We start from the raw sequence: 13,049 nt of genomic DNA on the forward strand, positions 1-13,049 counted from the left end.
GAATCTCACACTGTCACCCAGGCTGTAGTGCAGTGGTGCAATCATGGCTCACTGCAGCCTTGACCTCCTGGGCTCAAGCAGTCCTCCTGCCTCAGACTCCCGAGTAGCTAGGACTAGAGGCGTGGGCCTCCATGTCCAGTTAATTTAAAAAATTTTTTGTACAGATGAGGTCTCACTATGTTGCCCAAGCTTGTCTTGAACTCCTGGGCTCAAGCATTCCTCCCATCTTGGCCTCCCAAAGTGCTGGGATTACAGGTGTGAGCCACCACACCTGGCTATGAACACCGCATTCTAAAAGCGAAAACTTCTTAGGTAAGAAAACTAGTTATATTTACCCCAAAGCACTCATTTTTTTTCTAGTATATCAATTACATCTTATCCAAAAGAATAGAAATTTGATCATATTATTTGTAACCCCAATATCAATGTTCATGTTATGCATTGTACAAAAAAATGCAGAACGTGCAGAAAGCTAATTTGGGAAGTTTTCATTGAACCTATATTTTGGCTCATAGAGATCAAATATTTTACTTTTAATTGCCTATAGTCAGCTATTTGTTCATCTTAGGGTTGCGTCATGGAAATGTGTGACCCCTATCTTTTGTTGGAGGAGCATAGTTAATTGATAACCCCAGCTGCCACTCCTCTGGATCCATTACCATGTTTGCACTGCTCCCAGCCAATGACACTACTTGGATGGGGACACTAAAGCAGGCCCATTTCTGCAGGTCTCCTCTACCAGAAACTGTGGCTTGCAGACTCCGCATTGGTCTCCCAACACTTTCTCAGAACTGTGCTGTAGTCTGAGACTCTTCTTGCCTAATCTTTCTTCCTTCCTTGTCTTTTTCCCTGCACAAGTGTCAGACCTGCACTGTGGCCTAAACGCTTCGCTTGCCTTCTTCTGCCTCCCTTACTCTTTATTCTTTACAGGCATTTCTACTAGTAGATCTCTGGGACATCTAATCCCATCCTAGCATCTGCTTCCCAGGGGACCCAAATGGACACAAGGGTCCATGTCAAAGTGAGATGTATTTTAAGACCCCAGCAGCTACATTTTACTTTTCTTTTTGAGATGGAGTTTCTCATTCTTGTTGCCCAGGCTGGAGTGCAATGGCATGATCTTGGCTCACCACAACTTCCACCTAGTGGGTTCAAGCGATTCTCCTGCCTCGGCCTCCCAAGTAGCTGGGATTACAGGCATGCACCACCACGCCCGGCTAATTTTGTATTTTTAGTGGAGACGGGGTTTCTCCATGTTGGTCAGGCTGGTCTCAAATTCCTAACCTCAGGTGATCCACCAGCCTCGGCCTCCCAAAGTGCTGGGATTACAGGCGTGAGCCACTGCGCCTGGCCCATTTTACTATTTTTTGAAAATTCAAATAATAACCGGAAATGGACCATTCTCTAAAAATTCATTAAAATGTCCTAGGCAGTGCCAATATATTGAAGGGTGAATGTCAATTTAAATAATTCCATAATTTTTAAGAAGTTATTATTTACCGAGTATTTATTATACATCAAGCACTTTATAGGCATTACCTCATCAAGGCCTCACAAAACATTTTTGAAGTGGCTTTTATAATATTCATTTTACTCTCAGAATTGTTATGTATAGTATTTATGATTACTATTTGCTTTGCAGAATGAAGGTATTTTTCTGAGTATTACTACTTCAAATACTAAAAATCATACTCTAGTTGTAATTTTGAATGTGCCTCTTACTCTTCTTAGTCTCAGCCTCAAGTAAAATGAGGTAAGTAACCTAATAATAGAGGCCTTTAATGCTAAAAAATTTCTACTTTTAAAATTAGATAAGGAGAATGTACCTTTATAAATTCTAAATTAATTGTTCTTGAAATAATGTTAGAGAAATGAATAAGCTTTAAACAATAAAAAAGAAAAACAGGCTTTGCATGGATTTGAGAACTAGTTCTTCAACAGTTATGCCAGTTAGAACACACTATAAGGGCAGGTTGATTTTGTGATGCATTCACCCAGGACTATGTTTCTAGCTGTGGAGGTTAAATTATTGCCATTAATTAACATTGCCTGAGTGTATACTACTGTAGCCGACTCACAGGTCTATTGTTGCCTACTGTAAATTTAATAAATGTAATGACTCTTTCCTATGGCCCATATGCCCAGTGGGATCAAGCCTACTTCTGCAGCCTTGTTTCCTATCACTGCCATTTTCATTCTGCTCTAGCTACATGGCCTTTTTGCTGTGTCCTGAAAATACCAAGCTTGTTCCCGCCTCAAGCATTTTGCATGGCTCCCTCCATTGTAACATTTGGTTTCTGCTCAAATGTTACCTCAAAGAAACCTGACTGTACTGATCCCCTGTCTTACAGAACTTCTCAGTCCTCACATGGCTTTATGGTCCACCTGGCAGCCATCACTGCCTAAAGTTACTTATTTGTTGTTTATCATCTTTTCCTCTCCCTAGAATATAAACTCCAAACGTCAGGGGCTTTTTGTTGTTGTTGCTCACTTCCTGCTTCCCCAGGCCTGGATACAAGCATTTGCTAAATGAATTTAGTATTTGCTAAATAAAATGAATGAACTGATTTTTAAAATTCATATTAAAATGATGTAATTCAGTTAAATCATTCAAATAATTGCTAGATTTATCATCCTTTCTTTGCCTTTTCCTCCAAATTTGATCCTGGTGATATGCAAATTAATATAAACCATCAAACAACTTTACACATGTATAAATATTTCTCTGTCTTACCTGTCATATTGCAAGTCCTCTGGTTACTTTCAAAATGATACTGTCGTCGCGCTTGGGCAATGTATTCTGCAGCCTCCCTTTCCTGTATTTCTCTGATTTTCTTCTGCCCGTATTTCCCCAGAATATATACTCCTACAATCATTTAAAAAAGTACTATATTAATTAGAGTACCAAAATTCCACACAGTATTTTAGCCTACTTTATCCAATTATAAGTTTTACATTAGTGGATACCTAAAATTACAACATTTTAAAACCTAAATAAAGAATTGTGTAAGACTGGCCCAAAGAAAAGGAAATCAGCATTTTTACAGTCAATGACAGAGGAAATGATGGGCACATAAGGACTAGGCTTGAAGAAGGGAAAGGAATTAAATCTAAAAAGTCTGGTAGTACCTTTACTAGGTACATGTCCAGCAATGGAGAATTGTTTAAATAAATGATAGTCCAGTCATACAATGAAATCTTATGCAGGTATTAAAAACCACATTGCTAAATAAGTAATGACTCAAGGAAATATCCACGTTACATTGTTAGGTGATAAAATAAGATCCCAGAAGTTTTTACTTTTTTTGACAGAAACATATACAAAAAAATAGGTGAGTTTTAATTTCTAAAATATAATAAACAATGATCATTGCTGAATGGTGGGATAATAGGTCATTTTGTCCTCTATATTTTCTTCAATTAACACAAAATACATTTTAAAAATATAAGAAAATTTTTAAAAGGAACAATGAAAGAAAGGTAGTCAGTCAGGTAGAAGTCTATTTATCCATCCATGTGTTAGAAAAATCTCTTTGAGATAAGGACAGGAAATATAACTCATCTAAAAATCAGTAACTTGGTTGGAAAAAAAAGAGGAAAGAGGGTACAGAAACTCCTAAATTGTAACACCACAGGATAAGAATATAGGTGGTGTCATGCGGCCTGTAATTTAACAGATTTCAGCATAGGCAGTATGATATAAGTGTGTACATTTTGGTCTATATCTGAGGGGCAGTCAGTTTTCCTAGCTGGGAATGTGAACATTCCAGAGTGGTTAGTTAGCTACACTTGATCAAAAGCCACATTCCAAGGCTTAAGCTCTTCAACTAGCTTTTATCACCGATCAGCACCAAATATCTTTTAATTAGCATAATGAGTATCAGGAATGGATTTTCATAGATTAAATTAATGGTTTTCAAGATACTGGACTAGCTAAAACAGTTTAGTCATATTCATATGAACTAGAATATACGAATCCAGCAAGTCCTTCACCTTTGCCTGAGATCCTTAGTTGCTAGTTCAAAGGATTCTTAGTCAAGTGAGTTAACCAGGTAGCCAACCGAATCCTACAGCTAGAATACTGTTGCATTTTCTTCAGGTAGATCTTGTATAAGCAGTTCTGTGGTAGCATGAAACAAGGACAGAACACTGGGACTTCAACAAGCTTACAGAACAGGTTGTGTTAACTTTTCATCTCTGTTTGCCAGTAGATGTTTTTAAGTGTGCCAGAACTTGGCTTCATTATAACCTGAGAGCAAGGTTGTAAGTAATTAAGTAATGCTCACCTAACTCCCACTGCCTGTGACCTCCGGTATCTACTAAAAATAACCTAAGAATTGTGCATGACCTAAGTAATTAGATTTGGTTTGTCACAGGTAGAAAATGAACTGCAAAGCAGATACATATCCTGAATTATTTTCACTAATACAGGCGTTATAGGTGAACTGATATTACATATTCTTAAAAATAGTAGTTCAGTAAAAGGGTATGTGCTAAAAACAATCAGAACTACAGTATGATTGTTGTTGCTATATTTGTATGCAAATTAATGTATTATAACCAAGCTTAAAGAAGAAATGAGAGTTCATATTAAGTGCCTTCATGGCTACCTTTCCTGTACTCCATTCTTTTTTTTTTTTTTTTTTTTTTTTTTTTTTTTTTTGAGACGGGGCTGGAGTGCAGTGGCCAGATCTCAGCTCACTGCAAGCTCCGCCTCAGCCTGCGGAGCAGCTGGGACTACAGGCGCCCGCCATCTCGCCCGGCTAGTTTTTTGTATTTTAGTAGAGACGGGGTTTCACCATGTTAGCCAGGATGGTCTCGATCTCCTGACCTCGTGATCCGCCCATCTCGGCCTCCCAAAGTGCTGGGATTACAGGCTTGAGCCACCGCGCCCGGCCTCCTGTACTCCATTCTAAAGAAACTGATGATAGTGCGACAATACCAACAAAGGAAACTGACTTATATTTCACAAAGTTACTCTATGACAGGCAACTCTGACATAAGAGATCTGAAGGAATTGTTTGTATCTTATTTGCACAACAGCTTACTGAAAGTTACATGTAAAATGATTATTTCTCAAAGTATACTGTAAAATCAAACACTAAGATGACACTTTTTCCACAGGTAAGAATTTTTTTCTTCAGTAATAGCAAATTTGATTGGTGTGTTTTTCTGGGGAGAAGGTCCACTGCTTTAATCAGAGTCTCAACAAATCTGATAATTTTTTTTAGGAACTGTTATTTAACACATTTCAGCATAGGCAGTATGATATAAGTGTGTACATTTTGGTCTACATATGAGGGGAAGTCAGTTTTCCTGTGTGAAATTTTCCTGAATGTGAAATGAGAATGTGAACATTATAGAGCGGTTAGTTAGCCACACTTTGATATTCTAACTAAACTAAAAAAAGAAAATGAATTGTTATGGGTTGAATTGTGTTAACCCCCAAATTCATATGTTGAAGTCCCAACACGTCAGAATGTGACCTTATTTGGAAATAGAATCTTTACAGTGGTAATCAAGTTAAAATGAAGTCATTAGGATGGGTCCTAATTCAACAAGACTGTTGTCCTTATAAAAGGAAACTTGGACATCGACAATTGCAGAGGGAAGACGAAGCAAAAACAGAGGAGATGACCATCCATGAGCCATGGTGAGAGGGTTAGAATAGATCTTTCCCTTATACTCTGCAGAAGGAACCAATCCTGATCTTAGACTTCTAAACTTCAGGATTGTAAGATAATAAATTTCGGTTGCTTAAGCCACCCATTTTGTGGTACTTTGAAATCAGGCTACAATCACACAATCCATTATTTTTCTTGAGTTTAGCACTGAACTAAGTTCTTATACAAGGTCTAATTCACCTAGGCTCATAAATTCTGATTTTGTCAGATTTGTCCCCCTAGAAAAATAAGAATGAGAACAGGTAATTCATTAGCTAAAACATGGAGCTCATGACTATCTACATCAACAGTCTAGCCTGGAAAAGAGGAGATATTGAGGGCTCTGGTATCAGATAGTTAGTGACTTTTGAGAAAGTCCCTTCTTCCCTCTGTGTCTAAATTTCTTCATTCATAAAATGAAAGACTGGGATTATATGAGCTTTAATGTTTCTTTTGTAGCTATGATTTTACATATTAGCAATGAAAATATTTACTAAATACCTTAAAAAATAAATGTCAAATGCTTTGAGTTTTCCTTTAATAACATTACTAGTAAAATAAGACTTCTAGTCTTTCTACAATTCAGTTGTTTTAAAACCATCTCGTAGTATTCTCTTTCTGGATGAAAAACCCTACAATGCAACTATTTCACAAGGGTAATAATTTCAAAAAGAGTTTGAAAATAACCTATTAACATTGTTCCCAATCCAACAGATCACCAAATCCTACTATAGTATTCTGATTCTATTTCAGACATATTTTCTAAATCTTGCCAATTATCTACAACTTCTTTATCAGTGTCTTCACTTAGACCCTAAAAATTAATGCTCTTGAACTGCTTCAATAGTTCCCTACCTCTTCAGTTTCTGGTCACACACCTGTTTAGCCCATCTTATACATGCAAAGTGATTCTTCTAAAACATAAATCTGATTATATCACTCATGCTTTTAGAATCCTTCAACATCTTGCCATCATTTCTTAATGTGGTTTCCCTGTTCCACTTACATCAGAATTACTTGGGACAATTTAAAATGCAGCCTTAAAGGACACTCCTTGAAAATACCCCCAAATGCCTTATTTTGCATGATGCTGCATCCCCAGTACATAAACTCTGACTGGGACTCAGTCAGAATTCAATAAATATTTGTTGAATTAAGGAATTCTTGAACTGCATTCTAAACCTAAAGAACCAGAATCTGGAATAAAGGATCCTACGTTTTATTAAACTCCTTAAGTGATTTTTTTAATCCGTACTAAACTCCAGGAAGCACCAATACAAAGGATAATATCCAAATTATGTAGAATGGCTTCATAAGGCCCTTCACAGTCTGTACTCTAGTTGCTTTTCCAAGTTAATCTTTTGCCACTTCTCATTTGCACAGCCATAGTGAAATACAGTTTCATTCATAAAAGCAATGTTGTTGAACCTCTTGAATAGCTCTTTTTCCTGCTGTGTCCTTTCTCCTTTGCTAGCTTTAAAACTTAAGTAGAAATTCTTCCTTATGAAGCTTTGCCTGACATCTTCACACTTTCTTCTCATCTATGCTCCCACAACACCCTGCTCTATTTTCATACTATACTATCATACTACTTTTATTTCCATTTCTGTACCATGAGTCCAAAGTCAGGATCTGTCTTATTCCTTTGTATTTCCAGAGTAAAGTACAGTGAGAACAGGCACTTACTCTCATTCAAATGTTTGTTCAATGACAGAATGAATGAATGAATGAATGAATAAAAAATGTGAAGAGGCCAGAGATTACAGGATTTAAGGTATAAATCAAAGTCAATATTCTGAGTTTTTTAGAAACCAGCAAGTCAATAAATATGAGTCTGGTTGCTCTCTGTTCTCCAATACTTTTTTCCAGTGCAATGGTTCTCAAAGTGTGGCATGGGCACCCCTGGGGTCTTTAAGACCATTTCAGGGGGTCTATAAAATCAAAACTGTTTTTGTAATAATACTAAAATGTTATTTGCCTTTTCATTCTCATACTCTCCCATACTCATACTCTCTCATGAGTATACAGTGGAGTAATTCAGAGGTTACATGCTGTATGATATCACAACTGACAGAATATAGTAAGAGATGAGAATCTAGCTTTCTTCAATTAAGTCAAACATTAAAAAGATTTGCAAAATGTAAAACAATGACACTCATTAATTTTTTGAAAATGTTATTTATGTTAATATGTAATAGGCTTATTTTTAAATGAATTAATATTTAAATTTTCATTTTCATTTTGAATATCATAACTATTAATAGATATAAAATTTAGAAAGCTTTTGAGGGTCCTTAATTTTTCAGAGTATAAAGGATACCTTAGACCAAAAAGTTTGGGAGTCAATTCTCTAGTCTTTTCACAAACTGGTCAAATTATGCCAGGCTCAGTGGCTCAGGCCTGTAATTCCAGGGCTTTAGGAGGCTGAGGCAGGACGACTGCTTGAAGCCTGGAGTCTGAGCAATGTAGTGAGACCCCCATCTCTACAAAATAATTAAAAATTAGCCAAGCCTGATGGTGCACACCTGTAGTTCTAGCTACTTGGGAGGCTGAGGTGAGAGGATCACATGAGTGAGGAAAAGTGTGAAGATGTCAGGCAAATCTTCATAAGGAAGCCTTTCTACTTGCCTTACATTGTAAAGCTAGCAAAGGAGAAATCAAGGCTGTAGTGAGCTATGATCACACCATTGTATTTTAGCTTGGGTAAAGAGCAAGACCCTGTCTGAAAAAAAAAACAAAAACAAAAACTGAACACACTCAAACACCCAAAACTGCTCAAATTATACAAACTGGTGTAAACCAATTAGTTACCCATCTAAAATTTGAGGAAACAGAAATTGTTACTTAAGAAGGCCTGCTACTCAAGGTTTTACTTACTTATTTCCCCCACTATTGAATGGCCAAACTTCTCTAAGCATGCCTGTTGATAGACTGTCCAGCTTTCGAGCCTGTCAAAATGTGTCTCTTTTTCCATGAAATTCTTCCTGATTTTTCACAACTGTATATGCTACTTGCCAGTGTGATCTGTACAGCATTTTTTCACCTCTCTTGTTTTTCTGTATCTCAATTACATGTATACTTGCTTTTCCTTCCTATCAGACCATAAAGACCATGAAAGCACAGTGATATAATGTGAAAAGAGAATGTGCTTTGGGGTCCAACACACCTGGGTTTGAATTCCAGTTTCCCTTCACTAATTCTGAGACCTGAGGCAAGTTTCTTAAATTCTTAGGGCTCTTGTTGCCACATTTTTGAATGGGGATAATAATAACTGCCTTCTTGTCATTCTGCCTAAATAGGAAGAGCTTAGCACAATGCCGAGTGTAAAGTGGGCTCCCAATAAATAGTAGCTGTTACTATTAAAAATCTATAAATATTGTATTTCCATACATACTACTTTCAGCACTACAGGTACTTGATAAATATTTCTTAAGTCAGATTAGTTAAAATCTAACATACTGTAGAACTTTCTCCCTGAAGCAGAAAGAATACGCGGCTCAAACAAATGCCAACCACGGTCATCTACTCTTCCTCTTTTCAGACTGACTCCTTTATTGATATAAAACATTAGGATTATTTTCTCTTTCTGTCCATCTGAACTTTTCTTTTTTTGCATTCCTCTTATTCGGTAACTATAAGGCTCTTGTTAGACTTTTTTTTTTTTAATTATAAATTTCTTTTAAGTATACTCTTTTGCTTCCCCTGCGATTATTTCTAATTTACCACAAGGTTGTTCCATAAGCTGAAGGCGTATTCCTTCTGAGATTGTTAAAGAGATAATTTTCCTTCCTTCAGTAAAGGCAAAAATACTTTATTTGTATTTCTTCAATCACACATATATTTTTAGCTTTTATAAATAAAATGGACTCGGTAGTCTTAGGATAATTTAAATATACATTAGATACTAGAGAATGAAGATATCAGAAAATACCTTTTATATATAAAGGATTTCTCAAAGATGTTCAAAATTCACATATGCTTATTATTGATCTGTGATAGATGTCAGAGGCTGCAAAACACCATCCTTGGCTCAGCAACAAGAACTCTGTTTCAAACTTTCAAGCATCACCAAAATCTGAACTATTGATGCTAAAGGTATTGTTAATTGCAAATTGTTTGGGGAGAACAGAATACAATCTAATAAGTATTGTTAATTTCAAATTGTTTGGGGAGAACAGAATACAATCTAATATGTATTGTTAATTTCAAATTGTTTGAGGAGAACAGAATACAATCTAATACTAAGAGAAAAGCCAACCAAATTCTTTGGGAACCTCTGTTCTTTATTTTAAGTACTTTTGTAAACACAGCACGTAATAAGTGATAAGAATATTTCTCAAAAACTCAAGTTACAACAAATTTCCTCTTTTAAAGTTCCTAGACGTTCTTTTCATATAATTCACAAAGCTTTTTATTCCCTCCTTCAAATACCTGAATATTATCACATGAACATTGTATGAGGGAAAAGGGTCTCAAGATTTTTATCTTATCTGTTTCTAAATCTCCTCTGGGCCAGTGCAACTCAGTTATGTCGGTTAGATTACATTGATCCCAACCTTGAAGATCCTGAGGAAGATTGCGCAATATCCCTCAAGCATTTTTCTTACTGCCACAGTTTGTATTCTAAAATGGCAGAAACAGAGCTAAAATATTGATTTGTTTTTCTTTAATCCATATCTTTCAGTCCTTCAGGACAATTGCGCTGTTTTCAAAAATTCAAATCGACTTTAACCACCACCTAGATTATCATTAAACTCCCTCCCCTAGATTATTATTAAACTCCTGAGAGTTTATTATTATTATTTATTTATTTATCATTTATTATTAAACCACCTCCCCTAGATTATTATTAAACTCCTGAGAAGGGTGAAAGCCATAGTGCCAAGAGTGCCAAGCAGCAATGAAGACTCTCACAGGAAAGCAGAATTTTTTTAAAAAAGTTCCTGTAACAGAAACTTAAATTGTAATGAATTCTCCAAAGGTCCGTGAGAAAAAAGGATAGGTGAGAAACAGAGTTAAGAGGCGGTGACAGGGCAAAGGGCACAGAGGCATTTCTTAACTGCAGAGATGGGAGAACCCTTGAGGTTGGCCACCTCCCTTTCCATCCCATGGTTGATCGAATCCCCTCTACAGATCCCAGACTAGGATCGCCCTGGCCTGTTACTTTAGAAAAAGCCACCTCTCCCACTCACTTCTCCCAATGCCCCCTTTCAAGAACGTTGTCACCCACCTCCAAGGACCGTGCCCAGGAAGATGCATTTCTTTTTGTGGCGTTTCAGAAAATTCCATACGGACCTCAGCATCTTTAGGCCCTAGGGGTGTGGGCTGACTATGGGTGAGGGGCTGCTTCACCGGGAAACTGTTTCTTCGTCAACTGGCCCAGATGACCAAGCAAGAGCGCCGTCGTCCCGCTCTGCGCTCTCCCGAAATCACAAACGTAGCTTTCCGCAGACTGTCACCGGAGCGACAAGGGGGCGTGGACTAGAGCAAAGCAGCTGCGCTTTCTGCCGCTACCGCGGCGCAGCCGCCGCCGCTCACTGGTCCGACACGCCCAGGTCCGTTCAGAAATCGCTCCCGAGTGCTTTTCCATTCGACTCCCCCGGAAACGGGGGCCCGGGCCCGCCGCGTTCCGCTGCCCGCGCTCCTCCTCCGCGGCGGCCTTTGGCGCTGAGTGGTGGCCGAGTATGGAGGCGAAGGCGGCGCCCAAGTCAGCTGCAGGCGGCGCGTGCTCGGTGTCGGCAGAGGAGACAGAAAAGTGGATGGAGGAGGCAATGCACATGGTGAGGAGCCCGGGAGGTGAATGCTGCGGGGTGGGACCTTTCTCCAGCCCTCACCCCAACCCCGGCATTTGAGCAAACGTTCTTTCTCGTCACCATAATTTTTGTGGCAGTCAGATGTTCTGGGTGAACAACTGGCTTTACTGCCTCGAAACTTTCTGTAGCCCATTCTCACAGTGGCTCTGGGCAAAGGAAAGGGAGGAAATACAGAAATTATTTGTTTCGTTGGGCTGGAGTATGCTGCAGACTTAACATTCTGTCGCTGGCTGGCACGTGCTGCCTCCCTTTCCTTTCTGTGGTCACACTCTCCAATCTACAAAGTCACATTATTTGAGGTTTTGGCCCCTGGACCATGTCCAGCAGAAAGGAGGAAACTGAGAACGTTTCTGGTAGAGAGCAGTATGGAAACAAGTCCCTGTAGAATCGGTGTCTCGCATTCATTCATTCTTTACTCTGCCGTTTTACTTCCTTCCCTGACTCCCTTCAGGTCTGCGGAGTAAAGGGGGCTTTCGACAGAATGGTGTGTGCTAGCGAGCTTCTTAACTGGGAAAATAGTTTGTTTGTAAATATGTGTATTTTCATTTTAATAACTGTACATGCCACATGCCACATAATGACCTGTAGGTAAAGGTCGTTATCCTGGAGCATTAAATCTACTCACCTTAGCCCTGTTGTCCCATCCAGGTACTGACCAGACCTGACCCTGCTCAGCTTCCGAGATCGGGGGACGTTCAGGGTGGTATGGAGGTAGACAACACTAGTCTCTATGTAGACTTCTGGGCTAAACATTTTTGCTACCTTTTAGGTTGACCTTGGGCTAGCACATGTAAATACATTTATATACGTTTACAAACAAACTGTTATCCCAGTTAAGAAGCTCGCTAGCACTTTTCAGCTCCATTATAATCTATAGGACCACATATACAGCGGTGGTCCTATAGGATTATAACGGAGCTGAAAAGTTTCTATTGCCTAGTGACATGTAGCCCTCTTAACAAGTACCTTTTTTCCTTTAAGACCTTGAAGAAACATGTATATGCCAAAACCCAAGAAGCAGCTGCCTCCTTAATCTTGTGTAGGAGGAGGTAAACTATGGAATCACATCCCTAGGTGTTTATAATACAATTAAGAGACAAAAATTTCAAAGCCAGAGAGGTCTAGAAATTCTTTGAAAACATCTATATGTTTAAAAAGATAAGATACAAAGTAGCATGGCCAGATGCAGTGGCTCATGCCTATAATCCCAACACAGAAGGCAGAAGCAAGAGGATCTCTTAATCTCAAAAGTTGAAGAACAGCCTGGGTAACATAGCGAGACCCTGTCACTACTAAACAAAAATTTAAAAATTAGTAGGGCATGGTGGCATGTGCCTGCAGTCCCAGCTACTCAGGAGGCTGAGGCAGGAGGATTGCTTCAGCCTTGGAGATTGAGGCTCTAGTGAGCCATGACTGTGCCACTGTACTCCAACCTGGGAGACAGAGCCAGACGCTGTCTCAAAAAAGAAAAAAAAGATACAAAGTAAAGGAAATGGCAAAGAAGGAAAATATTTGCGACATATATAAAAGGACAGGTTTAATAACTATATATTATATATTAAATATATATATT

At 38.4% G+C, this 13,049-nt stretch overlaps 2 protein-coding genes across 3 annotated transcripts in view; one reads left to right on the top strand and one right to left on the bottom strand.

Annotated features, from left to right (window-relative positions):
- Nucleotides 1-11,253, bottom strand: part of PEX3 (peroxisomal biogenesis factor 3) — a 42,061-nt gene extending 30,808 nt beyond the window's left edge. For both annotated transcript variants that reach the window (XM_017847615.1, XM_017847616.1), the window contains exons 1-2: nt 10,894-11,253; nt 2,735-2,866 (exon numbers count right to left, since the gene is read on the bottom strand). In XM_017847615.1, coding sequence (XP_017703104.1) covers nt 2,735-2,866; nt 10,894-10,966 — 205 coding nt within the window. In that variant the 5' untranslated portion in view covers nt 10,967-11,253. The remainder of the gene's footprint in view (nt 1-2,734; nt 2,867-10,893) is intronic.
- A 31-nt stretch (nt 11,254-11,284) lies between these two features.
- The window catches only part of ADAT2 (adenosine deaminase tRNA specific 2), a 26,997-nt gene continuing 25,232 nt past the window's right edge, over nt 11,285-13,049 (top strand). The window contains exon 1 of the mRNA XM_017847617.1: nt 11,285-11,443. Within this exon, the coding sequence (XP_017703106.1) occupies nt 11,348-11,443 (96 nt within the window). The 5' untranslated portion in view covers nt 11,285-11,347. The remainder of the gene's footprint in view (nt 11,444-13,049) is intronic.

Source organism: Rhinopithecus bieti, unplaced genomic scaffold (assembly GCF_001698545.2).
Source record: "Rhinopithecus bieti isolate Rb0 unplaced genomic scaffold, ASM169854v2 scaffold_29254, whole genome shotgun sequence".
In the NCBI taxonomy this organism is placed as follows: Eukaryota; Metazoa; Chordata; class Mammalia; order Primates; family Cercopithecidae; genus Rhinopithecus; species Rhinopithecus bieti.